Here is a 21,548-nt window from a genome sequence, read left to right on the forward strand (position 1 = left end):
GCAAGTTAGCGAGACGTCATAGCTTCATGAGGCCTCCCCGGCTGGCGAAGGCTTTGCATGCAAGACAGATATGGATTTGGATATTTCTCCGAGGCAATTCATCTTATTAATAATGATCTACTGTCTTCATAGAAGATTATTTCCATTGTTTTCATATCCAGATTCTCTTGATTAGACCGTGTGTATGCTCCGAGTTTTCCGTGTCCCCTCTTTCCCAGTCCATTTCCTTGTGTATTAAAGCCATAACTCCTCTCATAGGGTATACAAGACGCCTACATAAACAGTTTTTGAATCCCAGCAAACCCCCCACACGATCATCGTCGTGGTGACTCGCTTACAACCCGTTACTCGCGCAACTGAACGGCCCGCCAAAATTCGCAGTCTTATACCCATCGATAATAGACTGCACCGTAGCATACGTCCCCACGGTTAGGAAGAACACGCCAATGAAGCACAGGCCAAGATTGAAGAAGAACCCAAGATACCCCCTCATTCCGCGCTTTTTCCAGAACCCCGGTCCGTGATCAGCCTGCCTCATGCGCATGTACGCCACGCCCCAGAAGATGAAGCCGAAGAAGGAGTCGAAGAGCGAGCTCATGAGCGAGAGCAGATCGGAGAAGAACGGGATCACCTCTGCGATGATGAAGGCGAAGATCCAGAGTACGGCGAGGATTCCGGCCCACGAGGCCCAGCCTACAACCGTGTGGCTGCCCATGTGCCGCGTGCCGCCGAAGATGCGGAAGAAGATGAATCGCGCGGACACTGAGGCGTAGAGGACACCCAGGAAGATGATCGTGGGCACCATGAATGTGAAGGCGACTTTCTTGTACGTCTCGTTTGAGATGGAGCCAAAAGCTGGCGCGGTCATGTACTGGGTGCCAGTGTAGACGTAGATGATGGAACCAGCCAGGGCGAAGACGATGATTTCGCAAATGGTCACGGCCCAGAGTGCTTTCGGGAAGTCCTTGGGTTCTCTCATCTCGGCGATGAAACTGGGAAGGGTGATTTGGCCGATGAAGGTGTAGCTGATGTTTAGGAAAGCGCTCATGCCCATGACGAACGTGGTGTCAGGACCTGGAGTCGCAAAAACTTGCGGGTCGCCCATTTCCGGATAACCGGCGGGGTGTCCTTCAATGCCAGTGAAGACCATAGCCAGGACCACGGAGATGAACGTGAAGAAGGCGGAGAAAGTCGCAATAGTGGCGAGAGTCGAGAACGTTCGAGGGAGCGAGGCGAACCAGCAGATAGTTACCGTGATGGCTGAGAATCCAACCGTGCAGATGCTGTGGCCTGTTATCGTGTTCCACCACTTAGCGCCCGTAAGGCAATGTAGTGCCTGTTCTGAGTAAGTGACCGTGGGTTTGAAAGGTTAGAGCTGGGGAAAATACCATAATGAACGTGTTGTTCAGCAGAAACATGACGGCGGTGAAGTAGAAGGCCCAGGGCTTATTCCAGAAAATCATTTGTCCGAGGTCGCATACGTCTCTGATCTCAGGATGGCGCAGACAAAAATGCCTATATTGTGTTAGGCGGCACTTCAGGGAAATCGCAATCGAGACGCTCACCAGGTGGTCAAGGACGTATAGAGGACCAAACCAGCAATAAAGACCGTGAAGATCAAGCCCGGCACAAGACCAAGCAAAGAGTACGACCACGGGAACGACATGATAGCCAAACAAATGTACTCAGAGAACAGCAGAGCTGCAGTCTAGCGGACGAATCAGTACTGCAACAGCAAACGCCAGAGGTAGACCATGCCACAGGCAGAGGGCAAGGCAACATACTTTCGGCCAGCTGCAAGTGCGGTACTTGATAGCATTCTCGGCCTCCATCTCCATTTGCTTGCCAACCGTAATGCTATTACCGCTGCTGTCGTCCCCCAGAGCAGGTGTCGTGACCCTGCCGAGACGAGGCTCGCCGGCCACACCCGCCTCGGGGTCATAGTCCTTCTCGTTGGAGAACCTGTCATCCTTGACAGAGGTGGAGTTTGTAGTAGTGTTGGCTCCGGCTGGAGCAGCCTTCTTCTTGGACAAGCCTAACGCCATTTCACGCAGCGGATGCACTTCTTGTACGGAGTGTAGGAGGGACGACGAGAAGACGATTCCGGCAGCATTAACCACACGTTGTATGTTCGGTTGTGCAATGTGTTGCAGAGGGGGGGGGGGGGTGGGGGGGGGGGGGGGGGGGGTTGGGGGGTTGGGTGGGAGTTGTGAGACACGCAAGTTTTTAAATATTTACTCTCGCTGCGGAATTCGTTGAGTTTAAGAATGGAGATCCCATCGGCAAACACGGGATACTAAGTAGGTAGACGCGCGCGGGGGCAAAACGATGGCGTGTGTGTGTGTGGATTAGAGTTGCCGCTGCAGAATGGCGTGAGAGGACCGTTTTATTGGATCCGCTAGTTCCAATTCTCCAGGGTGAAAGGTTGGCAGAGCGAGTGCGAAAGGGAAGGGAGCCGGTGGAGACGTCGAATAATGACGATCCCCGGCTCAGATCTCAGCATGACGGTGTTTTTTCAAGCCGACTTCTGCAACCTTCGTTACGTAGTGTGACAGGCACACACACACCCGTTCTTCTCGCTGAGAACGGCTTTGCTCGTGTAGAAACTCCACCTAGCTCCGAGGATGAAGTCGCCTACCTATCCAGACATTCACCCACCAGTAGCTTCGCGGCTGGGGCGCGCGTGCCGAGTGTTAGAAACACACACAATCTTCCGTCTACGCTAGTCTGACGTTATGCAGATCTCTCTCTCTCTCTTTCTCTCCCCGGCAGGTCGAGCGCGCTCTATCGTTCACTCTGCATCAAGCCCGCGCGCCTAAAAAGCAGCCCATAGTCTCGACCCACATAAACACCACAAGCACGCAATCCGCAATCCGCACACCGTCAAAGCCCCATTCCCAAACCCCACTCCGCGATACAGTCCGTCCGGGCTTCTCGAACGAGACGTACAAGAAATGTTCGGACACTATGACGTCGTGCCCGTGTAAGCATCAGCCAAGGCAAGCCATTGTGGGTCAAGCTCCGTCCAGCCGTTGTGATTAGCGCTGGCTTGCGCCACTAAGCTTCGCCAATGCGGTGATGATGTTTCTTCGCTTTTGCTTGTGTGCAGGTTTGGACTGTTGAGTTGGATTAAATTAACTTGACACTCCGCGGCTGTGATATTGCGGATGCAGGTCGCCTTGATAGCTTCCTACATTGAACGCTTGCATTCGTATTGCAGCGCAGTGCATTCTGCACGGCAGGATCAAGATCAAGATCGTACGATGTGGAGATGTCCACCTTGACGCCTTTCACTATCAAGGGTAAAGAATAACTCCACTGCTGTGCGACTTCGCCGTAACACAGGTCACCTGAGATAGATAGACAGATAGCAATACTTACACCAAAAACACACTCATTTGACAACTCATTAAATCTCCTTATGTCTTCTCAAGCACAAAACCCAGCTCTCTCTCTATATCAGACTATCGCCCCCACTCCCCCAATTACCCCCCTGCTGCTGCTGCTGCTGCTGTTGTGGTCTCCCCTGTTTCTGCGTCTGCGCCCTCAAACTCGCCATACTCAGTCCCGCGCCACCACTCTGCGACCTCCCCCCCATCGGCGGCAGCGCGATGCTAAACGTGCCCGTACTCGGCGGGGGCGCGATACCAAACGGACTGCTATTCGTCGACTTGAGGGGCGGGGGCGCGATGCTGAAGGATGAATAGGGATTGCTTTGGCCTTGGCCTTGCGTAGGTGTGGATGTGAAGGTGGAGAGATTGCTGGACGCATAGTTGGGCTGTGGGGTGGTATTTCCCCATGTATTTGACGACAGGGAAGAAGTGGTGGATTTACTCCAATCTAGACCTGTGGTTTGGGGGCTGTAGGATGGCGTTGTTAGGGGTGGTGCCATGGGTTGGGGCGGGATGAACGACGGGCTGCCGATTCCGGGGTTCAGTGGGTTCATGGCGGGGAAGGACGAGTTGAGCGAGTGGAGCGTGTTGTCTGGCGTGATGGTTCGACTTTGTGCGTTTGGAGCGGATAGATTTGTGAGCTGTGGCGGGGGGGAAACGGGCGCGCTGGACCATGAGAAGGTCGCGGCTGGTGATGCGTTGTTTGTTGATTGTGCGCGGTTATTGGGTGGGCGGGAGGAAGAGGAGGAGACGGAGACTGTGGAGGCGTTTGCCCACGGGTCGCCGCCGAGCATGTCGCTGCCACCAGCTGTGCCTTGGTTGCCGCCGCGCACCAGTGCTTCGAAGTCTGTGTCTCCGTTTCCGTTGGAGGACGAGTCGAGGCCGTTGCTGGTACTTGTGCCGCCGAAGCTCATGAACTCGCTGCGTGAGGTGGTGATTGTGTTGCCTGTGCCGAGTTCTTGTAGCTTGCGGGTCTGCTCGTTTTCGACGCGCGCTGACATTGACTTTATCAAGCTCATATAGGCTTGAAATTGGGGGAGGTTGAGTAGTGGCCCTAGACTGAACTGCCATACTATAGGCAGAACGTCCATGGCGAGAAAATCGCTGTCGAGTAGGTTGCTGATTGCTTTGAAGACATCGAGAGCGGCCATCTGGCAGAAGTATTAGCAAACAATCCCAGTTTCAAAGAGGTAGATTGAACATACCATAACGGCCGGCTCCTTGGTCTTGATACCTCGAAGTAGCGGTATAATCTTCTCCTGTATCGTGTACTTATCCAGTATAGAGACATTGGAGCTCTTCGCCTTCGGTGCATGTACCATTCCGGTCAGCCCATCGCTCTGAAGGTCGTTTGAATCCTCCCCTCCACCGCCGCACAAAGTCTTGAACGCCTCAAGCCCACGTATCTTGATACCCATGCTGCTTGTCTTCGCGAAGATGGCAGCTATCACAGGGAAGAGTTCGTTTTTGATGGTTGAAAAATCGAGCATCGGTAGGACAACGGGCAAGGTGCGGAGGGCGGCATCGACCAAGGAGTGTGTAGGTGACTCGAGCGCGTAGTTGACGATAGGCAGTATGTTTTCCTTGAACTCCTTTCCACTCGAGTTTTCGGCGGCAGTCTGCATGTTCTCAAGGAGTACCATGAGACCGGCTTCCTTCAAGCTATCTCGTTCTTGGGCTACTCCTTTCGCGCTTGGTGCCGGTGTAGATAGAAATGTCTCTCGCAGCTTTGGTATGACTTTATCTGTGAATGCTCGTTTCCCTGACGGTAGCACTGTGACGATTTTGAACACGTTCTGTAGTATTAGTGTGAGGAGCTCGCGATCCTTCATTTCCTCCAGTAGAGCGGGGAGTATCTTCTTCTCCAGAACCGATTTCGGGAACTGAATGAGAATCTTTGGTAGGCCTTTCATGAACTGAGACTTCTCGTTGGGTGTTTTACCGGGTAGTGAATCCAAGAAGCGAATGGTAGATACTAGCACGTTGTCAAAGTAACTTGCTTGTTGAAACTCTCGAGCGTTTAGGCGCTGCGCAGGCCGTCTGGTGATCAGGCGATCGAGGACGCCGCTACTAACATCTCGCGGCAATGGTTGCGCCGACATGAAGTTGTTAGTTTTGCTCGGGACTGATGAGGATGATGAGAAGGCTCTCTTGTATGAAGATGTGCTCCCATTGAAGTCCAGCGGACTCTTGTGTGGTGAGTTGTAGAGAGCGATTATGAGCATACCCAGACTAAACATGTCTGCTGCTGGTGTTACGTTGCCGTCCATGACGAAGTCTGGAGAGGTGTAGTCGACGTTGAGCTGGACATGCCGTGGCAGTCGCGCGTCGTAGTTCAGGACTTCAGAGAGAGATATTGGCGTTACTGATGTGGGCTTTGTCGAGTTCTCTGGCGGTGTCGAGAAGCCGAGACCTGAGATCTTCCAGTCCGACTGTCACGCGGATTAGCAGTGTTCTTGGAGATGGCATTGGTATATATTGCGTACTTTAGCATTGATGAAGATAGCCTCTGGTGTCAAGTTGGCATGTACCAAGCCAGCACTCTCGTGCAGGAACTCCAACCCCTTGGCTACTTGCAGCAGCCCTTTCTGTATCTCCAACTCGTCAATCTCGACTTCGCGCCTCCGCTTCTGACCGTCAGACTCCTCCACGACGTAGCGACTACTGCGCCCGCCCACACCTCCAGCCTTCTCTTGCTCGTCTTTTTCCAGCAGCAGGCCTGCCAGCGACGCCGTCACATGCTCCGTGGCGAACATGAGGCCACCTCCGCGCGTCTCCTCGACCGGCTCAGCCAGCTCCAGAACACTGGGATGTCGCAGTCGCGCCAGCGAGTTGGCTTCCTTCTTCAGCCTCTCCACGACCTCCTCATGTGCGCGCTTCAGTGCTGATGCGCCGGAGCGCCCACCAAGACCCGGCCCACCCTGCGGCTCTAGTGACTTCTTCTCAAAGACAAAGACAGACGCCGCCTTCCCTGTCGACTTCTTCTTCGCATCGTATATCTTCCATGGCCCCGAGTACGAGGTGGGCTGTGGGCTGAGGGTGTAGTTGCTGGATATGTTCGAGGTGAACGACTTCAGCGCGTTGGAGAACATGGTGAGCTGACCGCCCGCGCGGCGATTCTCTCAGTGTGCAGCGAGTGCGTCATGGACTGTTGTTTGGGCGTGTGGGGGGTTCGACGCGGTGTTCGGGGTGCAAGGCTGCTAGATGAGACAGCGCCGAGAAGCTCAGGTCGTTTGGACAGGGTGGCCCGTTCCGGAAAGGGCTTGCGATTGCGACGAGCAGCACACGATACGCTCAGGGGTTCCAAAGTCAAGACGCGAGTTGATTGGAGTCAGATATGGTGTTGCTAAACGGCCGATTGATTCATGGCCACACGCCTCGGGCTCCACTCCACCCTAGACGTGCACATGCAGTGACATAAGCATGCGCGTGAGAGTAGCAACAGCCCATGGGCCCATCAGAGATGACTGGGTGCGTAGATACCCTCTCGTATCCGCAGAGTCATCGAGGGTGTTCGGAAATGGGTGTACGCCCCCGATTTGCGGAGTAGCGTAGCGGTCAGTGTCGGTTGTACTCTAGAATAAATTCACTATGACCCACGCTTCGTCCTCTCCACATCCGCGACTTGCCATTGCTGCCTCACTGCACATCCTACACAATGCTCCAACAACGGTCGTCACGATTGCTTTCTTCGCTATCCCATTGCACTTCGCGTTCGTTTGCAGCACCGCTCAGCGCATCGCTGCGATGTCGGACTCAGAGACCATACAGCATCCACGCTGATGCCTCTGTTGGCACAAACGTCCGCGATATCGACCCCAAGAAGCTCACAATCACCTCGACGACAACTCCAAAAGATTTGTTGCCCCCGGCGGAGCTCATCTTCGGGCGCAACTTCACAGGTGGGAGCTCCAACGGCGTCACGGCTCTATCGCTAACCACGCGTCCAAGACCACATGCTCTCGCTCGAATGGACAGCAACAGAAGGATGGCTGCCAGCGAAGATCACGCCCTACCAGAACCTCAGTCTCGACCCTGCCACCTGCGTCTTCCACTATGCCTTTGAGTGCTTCGAGGGCATGAAGGCCTACAAGGACAAGAGTGGAAACATCAGGCTGTTCAGGCCGGACAAGAACATGGCGCGTTTGAACAAGTCATCGGCGCGCATTGCATTGCCCAACTTTGACGGAGAGGCTTTGATCAAGCTCATTAGCGAATTCGTCAAGCAGGATGCGCGCTTCATTCCCGAGTGAGCTTTGGCACTATTCATGTACATGAGCATGGCTGACAAAAGTGCAGTGCACGCGGCTACTCGCTCTACCTTCGCCCGACCATGATTGGCACTCAGCGCACGCTCGGCGTTGGTCCCCCAGCTTCCGCGCTGCTCTACGTGATCGCCTCGCCCGTTGGCCCATACTACCCGACAGGATTCAAGGCTGTGTCGTTGGAGGCTACCGACTACGCCGTACGCGCATGGCCGGGAGGTGTTGGAGACAAGAAGCTGGGAGCCAACTACGCGCCCTGCATCATCCCCCAGATGCAGGCTGCGAGCCGTGGCTTCCACCAAAACTTGTGGCTGTTTGGTGAGGAGGAATACGTAACTGAGGTTGGCACCATGAACTTGTTCGCGGCCATAAAGAACAAGGAGACTGGACAACCCGAGCTGCTCACCGCACCGCTTGATGGAACGATCCTCGATGGCGTCACACGAGACTCCATCCTGGAGCTTGCACGGGAACGATTGGTGCCCAAGGGCTGGAAGGTGCTGGAACGCAAGTTCACAATGAAGGAGATCTCGGATGCTATCGAGGAGGACCGCATGATGGAGATCTTTGGCTCTGGTACCGCCGCCATTGTCAGCCCCGTGCGCAAGATTAGCTGGAAGGGACGCCTTCTCAGTTGCGGCTTGGCGGACGACGTCGAGGCGGGTCCTATTGCGCTGCAGATGAAGGACTGGATGGAGGCTATTCAGTATGGCGACGAGGACCACCCCTGGAGGTAAGAGTACCGTTGTCTGGATGAAAGCCATGTTTGCTGACCCAATATAGTTACAAGGTGACGTAGAAACACTCGCCGACCAGTGGCGGGGTGTCATTCAGCCCTGTTGGGGCAGAGTGGGGGCGTGTAGAAGCATAGACAGCAAGAAGAACTTTGGTTTAGGTAGATATCATGTAGAGTTGGACGTAGGGTGGTATTGTCTAGGTGTTAGTGATGCATTACACGATGACCTGGAAATGCATGCATTCAGTCAAGTTCGAGTCTTAGTCTTGTAGTCGAGGATGTGCAGATGACTGTGCAGCGTGCCTGAGCGTGACGTTCCCGAGACGCGCTAAAGCTACGAGCTACCACCAAGTCTCGCAACTCGAAATCAAATCTCAAGGCTGTTCTCCCCGCCCAACCCGCAACCAGCACGCCCATACGTCCGATCCAATTGCTCGTCCCGAGCTGCGCCGTCAACCGTCAAACACTCCATACGACCGTCGCGATGCTGGCCCGCGTTGCGCTCTCCCGTCTGGCGGCCGATGTGCCCGCAACGTCAACACACGATGTCCCGCAGCTCGCGCGCTCCCTGCAACGCTGCCTCCTCGCCCGCAATGCCCTGCGTCTGCCGGCTACTCGCGCCATCTCACGGTCCTACAAGGCGGCGGTAGTGCATGCCCGCCGCTCGTACGCTACCACCACCACCACCGCGCGTGCCACGAAGCCAACCGAGACGGTGAAGAAGGCGGTCAAGGCGAAGGTGGCAGAGAAGCCTGCCCCCAAGAAGAAGGCGGCCACCACTACAAAGACCAGGACCAAGGCAGCAGCGACGCCCGCGAAAAAGCCTGCAGCAAAGAAGGTAGCCGCGAAGAAGCCAGTAGCGAAAAAGGCAGCACCGAAGAAGGCAGCCCCAAAGAAGCGCGCCAAGAGGGAGCTCACACCCGAGGCAAAACAGACGCTGAAGATCAGAGAACTCAAGAAGATCGCTTTGAAGTCGCCCGTTGCCCAGTCCACACTGCAGGGACGCCACGTCTTCATCAGCGAGGCTTTGAGCGGATCGACCAGTGTCACGACGGGCATCGCCGACGCCAACGCGAAATGGAGCGCCATGAAGCCAGCAGAAGTTGAGGTAAGCCTGCTGCTGCACGCTATTGTCTGTTCATGGACAAGCACTAACAAGACACAAAGCACTACAACCATCTTGCCAACGAGAAGAACGCCGCCAGGAAAGCAGAATACGAGACTTGGCTCGCGTCTCACACCACGGAAGAGATTCGTGCCGCCAACAACGCACGCAGCCAGCTGAGGAGGATTCTGCCGCCTGCCAAGAACGGAAACCACGCCCACACTAACAAGCTTCACGATGACCGACAGGTGAAGCGACCGGTGAACGCCTACGTGCTCTTCTTCACGGACCGCAGATCGAGTGGGGATTTCAAGAGCATCAGCACCACCGAGTGTGCCAAGCTCATCGGGAACGAGTGGAAGGCACTGACCGCAAGCGAAAAGGGTGTATGTATCGCCATAGCGCTATATTGAATGCTGCTGACCACCACACAGAAATACGAGGCACAGGCCAAGGAGCAAGCTGTGGCGCAGGCTTGAGCGGAACCCTTCCGTTCTTGGCTGGTCTGAAGTCGATATGTCCTTGACCTATGTGTACCTTTGCTACTCGGGAATTGTGAGGAGCTCTTGGCGTGTGTCATCCTGTGGATGAGTATCATGGACAAGGACAGCGATCTCGTTCAATCATACTTTGTATCGCGACGAGGTTTGGAAGGCAGTATAAGAACATGTCTGATCTGGTCATCACATGCTACGGGTCTCTGGTCCAGAGCATTGCGTAGAAACAACATCGGATAGTACATATATATACTATTTGCTCTTATCCCTTCATTTTCGCGGCAGTAGCACTATTAACCACATGCAGGGTTCGGAGAAGCTACAATTCTGCGAGTATCGTGGGTCTAACCAAAGGTGGTTAGTTCCATGTTCAATCGCTTATCTTCCTTTTATCTTTCCCCAAGCCCACCAATCTGGACCATTCACAGCGCCACCTTAAGCACAGAAGACATGGGTCTCCGCAATAGATAAGCATACAACGCGGAGATGCTCAGCTGCATAGTGGCGTCGATTCGCGGTCGATCTCCATATCTCGAATACATATCATGTGGGCCATGTCCCTTCCTCGTCGTCCTCTTGGATACACTCTTACGGGCTTGAACGATGACGTCGGATCTTGAGGCAGGGAGCGAGCGAACACCTCTCCTCCATCCGAACCGATTATCCCAGCTTCAGCACGAACAAGACGAAGAAGCCCAATCGATTATTTCATCCGCTGTGACCAAAGAAGAACATCAGTTGGCTGGGAGCACGGTGGGAGAGCGATTGCCATACAACGATTATACGACGATTGACTGGCTGCATGACCTGGTAATTCAATTTCGCCGATACCTCTGGCCATACTGGACTTTGAGATTGATGTGCAACAGGTCAAAGACTCTTACCGCTTTCGGTACATTCAATCCCGCCGGGGTTATCGCTATACGCTTCTCTCTCTTTTCGATGCATGCTCGGGATGGATTGCCGTTGTAATCATTGGCGCACTTACCGCTTGTGTGGCTTTTGTCGTTGATGTCGCCGTTGCCACTGTTTCGGACTGGAAGCTGGGATACTGCTCGAGCAACCCTTTTCTGAACCGTGAGGGGTGCTGCAAAGAACAGACTCCGCTGTTGTTAAGAGCTAGCTCTGAGTTGAGCACAGAAGAATGCGCAGCGTGGCATGGGTGGTCTGAGAGCTATGGAAAGAGTTTCGCAATCTACGTCGGCATGGCTCTAGTCTTTGGCGTAATCAGTTCAAGCGCGACAATGCAAACGAAGGGTTCGTTGCCGAGTGTGGGGTCGGACGAGCAGGCGAGTACACCCACGGATGCTTCGAAGGCGAATGGCCCGGTTGTTTCGGTTGGGGAGCACATGAGCGAGTCTTCCAATTCGAAACCCACGGTCCCAGCAGGCAAGGTCATGTACATGGCGGCTGGCTCTGGCATCCCTGAAATCAAAACGATCCTTTCCGGCTTCTCGATCCCGTCGTTTCTCTCCCTCCGCGTCCTCGTCGTCAAGGCGTTTGGCGCCATTTTCGCCGTGTCGACGGGCATGTGTCTTGGGAAGGAAGGCCCGTTCGTGCACATCTCAACGTGTGTAGGGTACCTTGTTGGCAACCTATTTCCCAAGTACCGCGACAACGGCCGCAAGATGCGCGAACTGCTCAGCGCAGCGTGTTCAAGCGGTCTGAGTGTAGCGTTTGGCGCACCGATTGGAGGCGTTTTGTTCAGCTACGAGGAGATCAGCACCTATTTCACCAAAAAGGTGCTGTGGAGGGCCTTCCTGTGCAGTTTGGTCGCCGCAATGGTCCTCAAGGCGCTGAATCCTACCGGTACGGGCAAACTGGTGCTCTTTGAGACGAACTACGGCACCGACTACGAGCCCATACACTATCTCGTCTTCATCCTTTTGGGAGTCGCGGGAGGTGTCTTTGGAGGACTGTTCTGCAAGCTGAACTTCATCTGGAGCAAGTGGTTCCGCTCGTTTTCCCTCATCAAAAAGAACCCCGTGCTAGAAGTCTTCATCGTCGTCCTCGCCACGGCACTTCTCCAGTTCCCCAATCCCCTGACCCGAGAGCCAGGAGACATCATCATCAAGAACCTGCTCGTGGATTGCAACGACGGCAGCCCATCAGCACTCTCATGGGTATGCCACAACGAAGCCCCCAGCGCCACAACAAACTGGTCATACATCGGCTACCTCCTCTACGGCACACTGACCAAACTCCTCCTCACAATCATCACCTTCGGCATCAAAGTCCCCAGCGGCGTCATCATCCCCGCCCTCGACGCAGGCGCCCTCTTCGGCCGCCTAGTCGGCCAACTCCTCCCCTCCATCTCCCCAGGCATCTTCGCCATGGTCGGCTCCGCCGCCTTCCTCGCCGGCGTATCCCGCATGACCATCTCCCTCGCGGTGATAATGTTCGAGCTAACCGGCCAACTCTCCTACGTCGTCCCACACATGCTCGCCATCCTGGTTGCAAAATGGGTCGCCGACGCAATCTCCTCGGAAAGCGTCTACGACCTCGCCCAAAACGTCCTCGGCCACCCTTTCCTCGACCCTGACGTCGCCCTGCAAATCGTCCGCAAGCGAAACATGACCGTCCACGTCCTCATCCCGCCCGCCCGCACTATGCAGGAAATCACCGTCCACGTACCCCCCTCAAACTGCGTCCCGCACGCCCTCCTCGCGGCGAAACTGAACCAGCTACGTGACAGAGGCCTCATGGACGCGGGCCTCGTGCTCGTCCAAACACACCATAATTCCAGCACGCCCATCCTGCAGGGCTACATCGCACAATCTGAACTGGCCTTTGGTCTCGCGAACCTGGTCCCTGCGTCCCAGGACCCAGAGGCGTTTCAGATCCGCCTCCTGGGCCACCAGGTCGATGATGCGCCCGCGCCGGAAACGCTCGAGGTCGATCTCTCGCCGTTCGTGGACCGCACGCCGCTGGCGCTGTGTGCCAAGGCGCCGCTGGAATACGCGGTCGAGATGTTTTCTAAGCTTGGGTTGAGGTACTTGTGTGTTACTGAGGAGGGGACGGGGGCGCTGGTTGGGGTCGTGCTGAAGAAACGGTTGGTGGGGTTTTTGGAGGGGTTGGGCGAGGAGTGAGGGGGTGGGTGGTTTTGTTTAAGCTGAGGTAGATATGTGTATGGACGAGCTGAGTGTGCGGATGGCTTGGTCTCTGTTTTTTGCTCGTTTTCTTTTTTTCTTACTGGCAGATCTTGTATGGGATCTTGGGTTGTCGTTTGGTGTTTGGAATAACGGGCAAATACATGGCAGAGAAGATGATACGCAGAAGCTCAAAGCGGCTTGTGTGAGGATATCTCCAGTACAGCAACGAGACATATGAACTACTAAAGAAGGAAAAAAGCATCTTAGTAAACAATCACCGTCAATGCATTCTGTGGATTCTTGAGATGCCCAGCACCCCACTCTAGTTCCCAGCTCTCTGCCGTTTTCGCGCACAAAAAAACTCCAACACAACAGACTTGGCCGTGCGTGGGCGATACATCAGCAAAAAAAAAGAAAACCTGGAAGATCTGCAATGCAGACGATATTGATGAGAGTGGGACTGATGGTCATGTTAGTTTGGGATGTGCGTGTGGGGATTGTGAATAGGTCGTACCTTGAACCCACGCCACTTTCGTGACCAGGAAACTGATTGCTCAGTGTTGCTAAGGGGAAGACCTTAACCTGGCGCCATAACCAACTCGGCCATCTCACCGTGTGAATTTTATGGACGATTTTTGAAATGCAATGAACATAATCATGGAAACCAAAACTGCCAAGGCGACGGGTTTGGCGGGGGTTTGAATGTTGAGTATCTAGTAGTTTCGATGCTGTTAGGGTCAAGGCATGAATTCTATCTCCATTAAGATTCTAATAGGCAGGACATGACATGATTGTAGAAATCGCCTAGTCGCATCCGTCCATCTACTCAGTTGCAAAGCAGACATGTAAAGAATATCAGTCTGGCGATCAGGTAAATATCGGAACGACTGTGATCGACGCTGAATGCTTGGATCAAGCTAACACACGTGCGCCTCCACATGCCGCATACCTCAACCCTGCAGCAGCTCAGCTAGGTACCTGGGTAAAATGAGCTTCGCGAACAACACCACCCCGCAGTGAGACGGGCCCGCGCAAATGCAGCCATTGATTGACGGTAGAGCGCCATGACGTATTGGCCCATCTCCTCGCCCTCTGTCTTCGCGGCCACCAAGCACACGAAGGTCGAGCACACACGCGTCTCCCACGATGGCATTGAGCATGGCGAGTCGGAGGCTGAGGCTGAGACATCTACGCAGGCGCAGAGCCGGGTGAAAGAGAAGGAAGATGCGTACGTAAAGCAGCAACGCGAATCGACCAAATTGGTAGAGGAGGATGTGCATGGCGCGATCATCGCCATCAGGGTGACCAGGAGCGGGCACATGTTTGCTACTCTCACCCGGACGACTCTGACTATCTGGCAGACGAAGGCATGTCTTTGCTGAAGTGTAGATGGCTCATTGCTGATGTGTTACACAGCCCACAGTCATCCTAGCCTCTGTCTTGCGTTCGGAACAGTCGCTGAATACATACGGTCCCAATACAGACATTCTCCTGCGTCCCGACTCTCAGATCTTCGTCGTGCAGACCACGCTTGGTTTCTTGGTCACATACTCCCTAGCGGCAGACCCCTCTGCGCGCGTCTACAAGACTCAGTTTATCAACACGCATGGAGGGCATTCCAGAAAGTCTAGCGCCATCTCGGGGTTTAAGATTCAGCGTCAGCACGACACCAACGCGGGGCCAGGGGAGGGCAGTGGCACCAAAGAACTGAGTCTCCGTTTTCGCATGGTCATACGCGTGGATGCTGGGATAGCGAAAGCACTGGCTTTGGATGATGAGTTGGTCGTCGCGACGGAGAAGCCTGCAGCCATGCAGTGCATTCGCTGGGCACCCGACAGTAGTGGGAGCCAGACAAGCACCGAGCTGCTGAACAAGATGCTGTGGCTGGGCAAGAAGGCGTCAGTCATCGACATGATACATGATCGGCCGATGAACCTATCGTGCTGGATCACAGGAGAAGGACAAGCGTTCGCCGTTCAGCGAGTGAATGCAAACGGCGCGCGAGACGGAAATAGTACACCCAACCTCTTTCGCGGCTACGGCTTCCACACTCCAGAGACAGCCGATGAGTATGGGACAAAAGTTGCTATCAATGCGAGATTCTCTCTACTTGCTGTTGGATGCACTAATGGCGATATATACGTTTACACCGCTCGAGACTACACTGGCAACATACCGATCTCGCACAAAATGCGGCCTAATGTCACCTCGCCGGGAAAATTGAATGTCCTGGCTTACTCTCCAGATGGATACTGTCTATTCGCTGGCTACGAGAATGGGTGGGCCATGTGGAGTGTATACGGCAAAGCTGGAGCTACTAGCTTTACTACCGACCGGACGCTTTCGGAAACAAACAGCGAGGCGTGGCTTCTAGGGGTTCAAGACGCTTTCTGGATTGGAGGCGGCGCAGAGCTCATCGTACTGGGCAACCATGACAATCGCTTGTTTGTAATGGAAATGGCACGAAGCGCCGTCACCGGCTGTTTCTCGTCGGCGAATGTTTCGAGATCGCTCATGCAGACCAGTGCTGGATTTATGATATACCGTGGGTATGACTTGCCGGATCTTACAACAATCTCAGCGGATGTCTCTCTATGGCACCACGTTCAGGTACCGTCTCATTATCTTGTCGATCAATGGCCCATTCGATGTGTTGTTATATCGAACGATGGACGATATGTCGCGATCGCTGGAAAGAGGGGGCTTGCACATTATAGTGTCAACAGCGGAAGATGGAAGACTTTCGACGACCCGTTCATAGAGAACGAGTTCACTGTTCGGGGAGGAATGTGTTGGTTCCAGCACGTCCTCATCGCGGCAGTTGAGTCTCACGACTCTCATGAGGTGAGCAGTCTTTTGCAGTGAGGGAGCTTTCTGAACTGACATGGTCCGCATAGATCCGAGTTTACTCACGCGAGTCGGCACTAAACAACAGCCATATCATGCATGTACAGAAACTGCCTGCTCCTATTGTGCTCATGGCTCCTTCGGGAGAGGATTCGCTTCTTGTTTATACATACGAGAACATACTATACCACTACATAATTAGTGTTGCGGACACTGCTGTAAAGCTGGTTCAAGTCGGGCAGATCGCGCTGCATGGCATCGTTCGTGCACCTCCCAGGGTTCGAGCACTGAGCTGGATTTTGCCGGAAGATCAGATTCGTAAGTCGTTGTTGGCATTGACCGACAAACAATCTGACATGAATTAGACCACGGAGATCCCTCGCAAGACGTATCTGTGGCCACGATATTGTTTCTTGTAGACGGCAAGCTTGTGCTGCTTCAACCCTCGACAACAGAAGGCGGTGAACTCAAGTACGACATGCGGATTATTGCACAGAACGTTGAGACGTATGCACTCATGCGTGATCATCCTGCTTTCGCGCTAGAAACCCGAGCAGATTCCTTACCGCCTAGTCCTTCCATAGGGCTGACGACAGACGGTGTGCATGGCCACGACCTGCGGGATTCCTTGTGGTATTTCGATGGGATCGACATGCGAGTGTGGATCGACATGCAGGATGTCTTGTCCTCGGCAGCAGTCGAACTCGGCAGGGAACTACCTGTTCCTGTCAAGATTCCAGTCGACTTCTATCCTTTGTCCGCTCTGATCAACAAAGCGATTGTGTTCGGCGTGGAGTCGGAGCTGGTGCAGCGCAGAGACACAAGCTTTGCCTACCTGCGACTTGGAACAAGGGTATGTTAGCGCGCTGCAAGCAGTCAACCACTCAGGCTATGGTACGGTCAAGTGCTTACACACGTGCAGACACATCTCTTCCTTCCCGCGCTTCTACGCCACCATTTGGCGCAGTATAATCACCCGGCAGCCTTACACCTTAGCCACCACTACCAGCACCTGCTGTACTTTCCTCACGCACTAGAGATCTTACTGCATGAGGTCCTTGACGAAGAAGTGGACACTCAGCCACCGCCTGAACAGGCACTGTTGCCGAGTGTCCTGTCCTTCCTGAGCTCTTTTCCGCAGTATCTCGACATCGTGGTCCAATGTACTCGCAAGACTGAGGTCCGCTCCTGGCGAACGTTGTTTGCCCATCTCCCGCCACCTGAAGAAATGTTCGAGGAATCGCTCCAGAAAGGCAACTTGAAGACTGCAGGAGGTTATCTTCTGGTGCTCCATACTTTTGAAGAACTGAAATCGACCGGCGACCAGGTTGTCCGGTTGCTCCAGCGCGCGAAACAAGACCAGGACTGGGATCTATGCAAGGAACTGGCGCGGTTCCTCATGGCTCTTGATGAGACGGGCGCAACGCTCCGGCAAACGCTAGAACTTGTGGAGCTGAAGACGCCGTCAGCGGAGCCAGGGCTCAGCCAATCTCACTTCACTTTCGAGACCAGTCGGTTGCATGTTCCGATAAGGGGTCGCAGTAATGGACATGGGGCCAAGGGACCATCAGGTAGTGATAGTGCGCACAGCGGGTCAGGGGAGGATAGTATCAGTCCCGCCGACGGAGCCTTGAGCCCGCGAGACACGACCATGGAACGAAACCCCGGCGACTACTTTGGCCTTGGATTGGGAAGGACTTGTTAGTGATAGTGTTGTTTTGGACCCCAAGACTCGGAACATGTATCTCACTAGCGACCTGCCAATCAGCTCTGTGTATCTCTAAGCAACCGGTGAGATCAATGCCGTCATCAACACATCCCCGGTTTCTGTGGCGTTGGCTTTCCCTTCAGCTGGGTCGTAAAAACCTCCTCAGACTGAGAGTGGAAGGTGACTCTACATGCGATGTGGCTGCATACGGCCGTCAAATCTTTACGATCATCTCGGCAAATCATGCCTTCTTTCACGCTATGTTGCACTAGATGGCGTTCATGTAGCATAAATCTCCTCGTTGAAGAAATGTATGACTACGATTGCACGGTTGTTGCTTGTTGTGTTACCTACTGTAGCCGAGTCAAGCTACTCTCGTTGATGCGATTGCTCTTAGAAGAGATCGACGATTGGCCATACTATGGTATGGCTGACAATAGTGGTACTACAGGGGTGACCTTGCCGGCGGTGATGTCTCCCGTAGTTCGTTCCGTCTTTCAACATGTTTGGCGTCAGTTTTACACGCGTCAGCACTTCAAGGTACAGAGAATGAATTGTGAAGTGCGATACCAGTCGCAGCCTGAGGGGTTGTCTGTCTCTGAGAGATGAGGACAGTATCATGCTTTCGTCTCACATGAATACCACTCTGCGCCGGCTCGTCCTTCTACTAGCAGACCAAGCAACGTGATCGTAGGCATGTTACCATAGGATTCTTGGACCCAAGGTTCCCACGAACTAACGCCTCGAGCACTTGGCATACATGAGGCGTCTGCACATGTCGAGGGGGTTGAGGGGCAGCAGATGACAGGTCCCCCAGCACCCCGGCCCATGTTTGCTGTTCATCGCAGCTCTTAGTAGCAACACTGCCACACCACTCCTCACCGTCTTGCGAACCCCATCCTCTGCTGCGCTTTTTCAACGATTCATATGTGACGCACGACAGTTACCGCCTGGTATTTAGCGCAGACTAGTAACTCTTACCGCACGTCTGCGCCTTCTAGAAGAATGCGTCGAACCACGCCGTACGCATACATAAACTTCAGGCAGACCACGACCCCAGCCTTACGACATCTCTACGGCGATTGATTCGAATATTGTTCAAAATTTGTCGAGCTCTTTTGTGAATCACTGCCAGCACTAGCCCAACATCAGTCAAGCACACCTATCACACCTACGACATTATATGTAGGATCAGCGGCGATGGCCGCTTCTCCGACCGCGCGGATGACCCACTCCGTCAACCCTCACATGCATGCATCCTACTCCCACCATTTCTCACCTGCATCAACGACGGGATCCGATTCGAGTTACTCTAGGCCCTCAATGTCGCGGCGTCAGGACCCCAAGGGTAAGCAGAACATCTCTTGCATGTGTCCATGACTTATGAGAGGTCTGTGCGCCAGCTTGTGAAGCCACAAGCTCTATGCCACACCTCTTTCCACACGTCATGAAGCTATTGCCGCTCTCGTTCTTGTCCATTCCTCATGATATTCTCAGTCTCGACAGCTGTGGGAGGCTTTGAGCCAGATCGCATGCTGACAGCTGGCTCTGAACAGTTCCAAAGCGACCAAAGCCCAAACGCCCATCGTCCAATTCCACCAATGGAAAGCCAGCCCCCAATGTTGGCTTTACATTTATCACAGCCACCGAGCCTGACGGGTTCAAGACGCCAGAGAACATGGCCGTTGTGCGCAAGATAGCGATGGGCAATTTTCTGCATGAGAGAGACATGATCTCTCGGGAGTCATCTGAGCTCAACAGTGAAGACTCGACACTGAGTCATGGAAGTCAAGAAGGCACTCCTCAGCCCTCTGACCCAGGAGATACAGCCAAGTTGGGTGTGGGTGAACCTTTGAGGTTGAGAAAGCCGAGCTCTTTGGCTAAATATACAAATCTCAACAACCACCGTCAACCCACTTCCAGGCCAGGAACACAACTCGTGAAGCATCAGCCGCTTGCTGGTTCCGGTCTGCTGGTTTCTCCTATGATAGAGCCGCCGCGAACTGGTGTATTGCTCGACTACGATGAACACCCGACGCCTCTGTTTGCTTCCTTCGGCATGCCTTTCGACCCATTCAACTCGATGCATCAAGCCAGTCATCCCGCGGTATTCGTCGAGGAACTGAAACATTACTGTAGCCAGGAGTTTGGCACGCGGGCGATGGGACAACATTGGGTTAAATTCATAATCAAAACGCCCCGCGCATTCCTTAGCACATTGAGTATTGCATCCGCACATCGCGATGCTTGGTCCGGAAAGGATGTCGAAACCGTGCAAACCCTTGCGTTACGCCAGGAAATTATACAACTCATTCGTCAGACGCTCCGCAACTCCGATGAATGCGTGGACGACGACAGTATCGTTGCTTTGACGCAACTCATCGTCAGCGAAGTGATTGCATGCGAGGAATCTGCCACCGAAGTACACGAGAAAGGGTTGGTGGCCATGATGGAGAAACGCGGCGGATTAAATCGGCTTGATTGGCGTCTAGCATGTACCGTCTCATGGGTAACTCTAGTCGCTGCCATTCTTCGGGAGACAACACCACACACAATGTACTCCGACTTCTGTACCTCTCAATCACGCAAGAAGCATCCACCCAACGCGACCATACCAGAGTCGCCCATCTACCGCCCGCGATGCAGATTTGAAACCCTTGAACGATCAAACAAATGTGATAAGAGAGCGGAAAACTTACTACACGAAGCCCACGAGGTGATCAGGCTTTTCTTGGATGTCAGGAAGCATGACCGACCTAACTCGGCGAAACTACGTACTCTGTGCGAGAAAATTTGTGACGAACAGGTGTACCCTTCCGCAGCAAAGCTTCAACTGACAGATGTCTTGACGCCGCGCGACTGGATATACGAGGCGATTCGTATCACTGCCACGATCCAAGCTACTGCTATCCTCAAACGTGTCCCACTCTCACAAGCCCTCAAGGATGCCGCAAGCGATAGCAAGAGCCTATCTTCGCTTGACACGGCTTCGACCGCCTCGAGATCTGACGACTCCCTAGTCTCCCCTATGAGTTTCCTGCCCAACCTTTGGGGGTCATCAAGTTCAGCGGCCACAGCCAGCCCTAGCTTCGGACAGCCTTTACCTTTCTCCCACAACACGCCACATTCCTCTATCACCTCGATATCTTCATCTTCATCATTCGACTGGGGATCCTTTCAATCCCGCCCGTCGATCGACTCGATGCCTTCAACACGCCCGTCAATCGGCTCAATGGCTTCATCCCGCCCATCGATCGCCTCGAAGGCTTCGTCTTTCTCGGAACCCAGCTACTTTCCGAAATTTCGCGCCCCAGTGCCTCGCTCTCACAACCCAGAGCCCACTCCCGCTACCCTCCTCACTTCCGTCAAGATCGCTCTCAATAATTCCGGCCTTTCGGATTGTTGGTCTGACTTGGCCGGTGTGCTGCTTTGGGTATCGTTGACAGTTGGAGCATCGAGTCGCAAGGAAGATAAAGTGCTGAAGAGATGGTTCGCCGCGCTGTCGATGAGGGCGACAATAATGCTTTGCCATGAACACCCGGAAGCTATTAATGCGACGATGTTGAAAATGAGCGAGGTGATTGAAGCATTGGAGGTGGAAGAGAAGGGCAAGACTGTGGTCAAGGAGGCGAAGAAGAGGAAGTTTTGAGGACGTAATGTTTGACCAAGGAATGGTTGATGAGGAGATGGGTGTCATCTTGTAAATATATCTCCTTGCATACTTTTCCTAAGCTCAAGGCTGCCATGGTTGTTATATCCAGGTTTGGTTTGTCGAAGCGTGGTCACTAGGTTGAAATTGGAATTAGGACGCTGGTCGGACCTATGCGAGCGACGCGCTCTTTGCTTGAAAGACGTTATTTTAAATGAAAGCTTCTACTTTTTGTCACAACAAAGAATCAGATGAGT

General features: G+C 53.8%; 7 protein-coding genes across 7 annotated transcripts; 5 read left to right on the forward strand and 2 right to left on the reverse strand.

Moving 5' to 3' along the window:
* Positions 1-86: 86 nt before the first annotated feature.
* Positions 87-2,155, reverse strand: P153DRAFT_365333 (uncharacterized protein). The gene is made up of 4 exons (XM_033667805.1): positions 1,785-2,155; positions 1,566-1,708; positions 1,389-1,515; positions 87-1,336 (listed from the first exon to the last, which is right to left on the reverse strand). Exons 1-4 carry the CDS (start codon positions 2,043-2,045, stop codon positions 335-337), a joined length of 1,533 nt encoding a protein of 510 aa, XP_033526164.1. The 5' UTR covers positions 2,046-2,155; the 3' UTR covers positions 87-334.
* A 1,299-nt stretch (positions 2,156-3,454) lies between these two features.
* Positions 3,455-6,484, reverse strand: P153DRAFT_374556 (uncharacterized protein; the record flags this gene model as incomplete). The annotated part of the gene is made up of 3 exons (XM_033669526.1): positions 3,455-4,543; positions 4,598-5,824; positions 5,879-6,484. The coding sequence occupies 3 exons, from the start codon at positions 6,482-6,484 to the stop codon at positions 3,455-3,457; spliced, it is 2,922 nt and encodes a 973-aa protein (XP_033526165.1).
* Positions 6,485-6,999: 515 nt separating this feature from the next.
* Positions 7,000-8,494, forward strand: P153DRAFT_365336 (branched-chain amino acid aminotransferase II). The gene is made up of 4 exons (XM_033667806.1): positions 7,000-7,294; positions 7,344-7,641; positions 7,692-8,390; positions 8,441-8,494. The coding sequence occupies exons 1-4, from the start codon at positions 7,051-7,053 to the stop codon at positions 8,454-8,456; spliced, it is 1,257 nt and encodes a 418-aa protein (XP_033526166.1). The 5' UTR covers positions 7,000-7,050; the 3' UTR covers positions 8,457-8,494.
* A 246-nt stretch (positions 8,495-8,740) lies between these two features.
* P153DRAFT_395087 (uncharacterized protein) lies at positions 8,741-10,262 on the forward strand. Its single transcript, XM_033671366.1, has 3 exons — positions 8,741-9,501; positions 9,561-9,884; positions 9,933-10,262. Exons 1-3 carry the CDS (start codon positions 8,878-8,880, stop codon positions 9,975-9,977), a joined length of 993 nt encoding a protein of 330 aa, XP_033526167.1. The 5' UTR covers positions 8,741-8,877; the 3' UTR covers positions 9,978-10,262.
* Positions 10,263-10,465: 203 nt separating this feature from the next.
* P153DRAFT_421745 (chloride channel-like protein 3) lies at positions 10,466-13,084 on the forward strand (the record flags this gene model as incomplete). Its single annotated transcript, XM_033672329.1, has 2 exons — positions 10,466-10,805; positions 10,865-13,084. Exons 1-2 carry the CDS (start codon positions 10,599-10,601, stop codon positions 13,082-13,084), a joined length of 2,427 nt encoding a protein of 808 aa, XP_033526168.1. The 5' UTR covers positions 10,466-10,598.
* An 816-nt stretch (positions 13,085-13,900) lies between these two features.
* On the forward strand, positions 13,901-17,993 carry P153DRAFT_312488 (RIC1-domain-containing protein). The gene is made up of 5 exons (XM_033664845.1): positions 13,901-14,454; positions 14,504-15,931; positions 15,985-16,252; positions 16,300-16,787; positions 16,857-17,993. The coding sequence occupies exons 1-5, from the start codon at positions 14,152-14,154 to the stop codon at positions 17,637-17,639; spliced, it is 3,270 nt and encodes a 1,089-aa protein (XP_033526169.1). The 5' UTR covers positions 13,901-14,151; the 3' UTR covers positions 17,640-17,993.
* Positions 17,994-18,515: 522 nt separating this feature from the next.
* P153DRAFT_365340 (uncharacterized protein) lies at positions 18,516-21,527 on the forward strand. The gene is made up of 2 exons (XM_033667807.1): positions 18,516-18,990; positions 19,199-21,527. Exons 1-2 carry the CDS (start codon positions 18,843-18,845, stop codon positions 21,289-21,291), a joined length of 2,241 nt encoding a protein of 746 aa, XP_033526170.1. The 5' UTR covers positions 18,516-18,842; the 3' UTR covers positions 21,292-21,527.
* The last annotated feature ends 21 nt before the right edge of the window (positions 21,528-21,548 follow it).

The sequence above is a fragment of the Dothidotthia symphoricarpi genome (genome assembly GCF_010015815.1).
Source record: "Dothidotthia symphoricarpi CBS 119687 unplaced genomic scaffold P153scaffold_6, whole genome shotgun sequence".
Classification (NCBI taxonomy): domain Eukaryota; kingdom Fungi; phylum Ascomycota; class Dothideomycetes; order Pleosporales; family Dothidotthiaceae; genus Dothidotthia; species Dothidotthia symphoricarpi.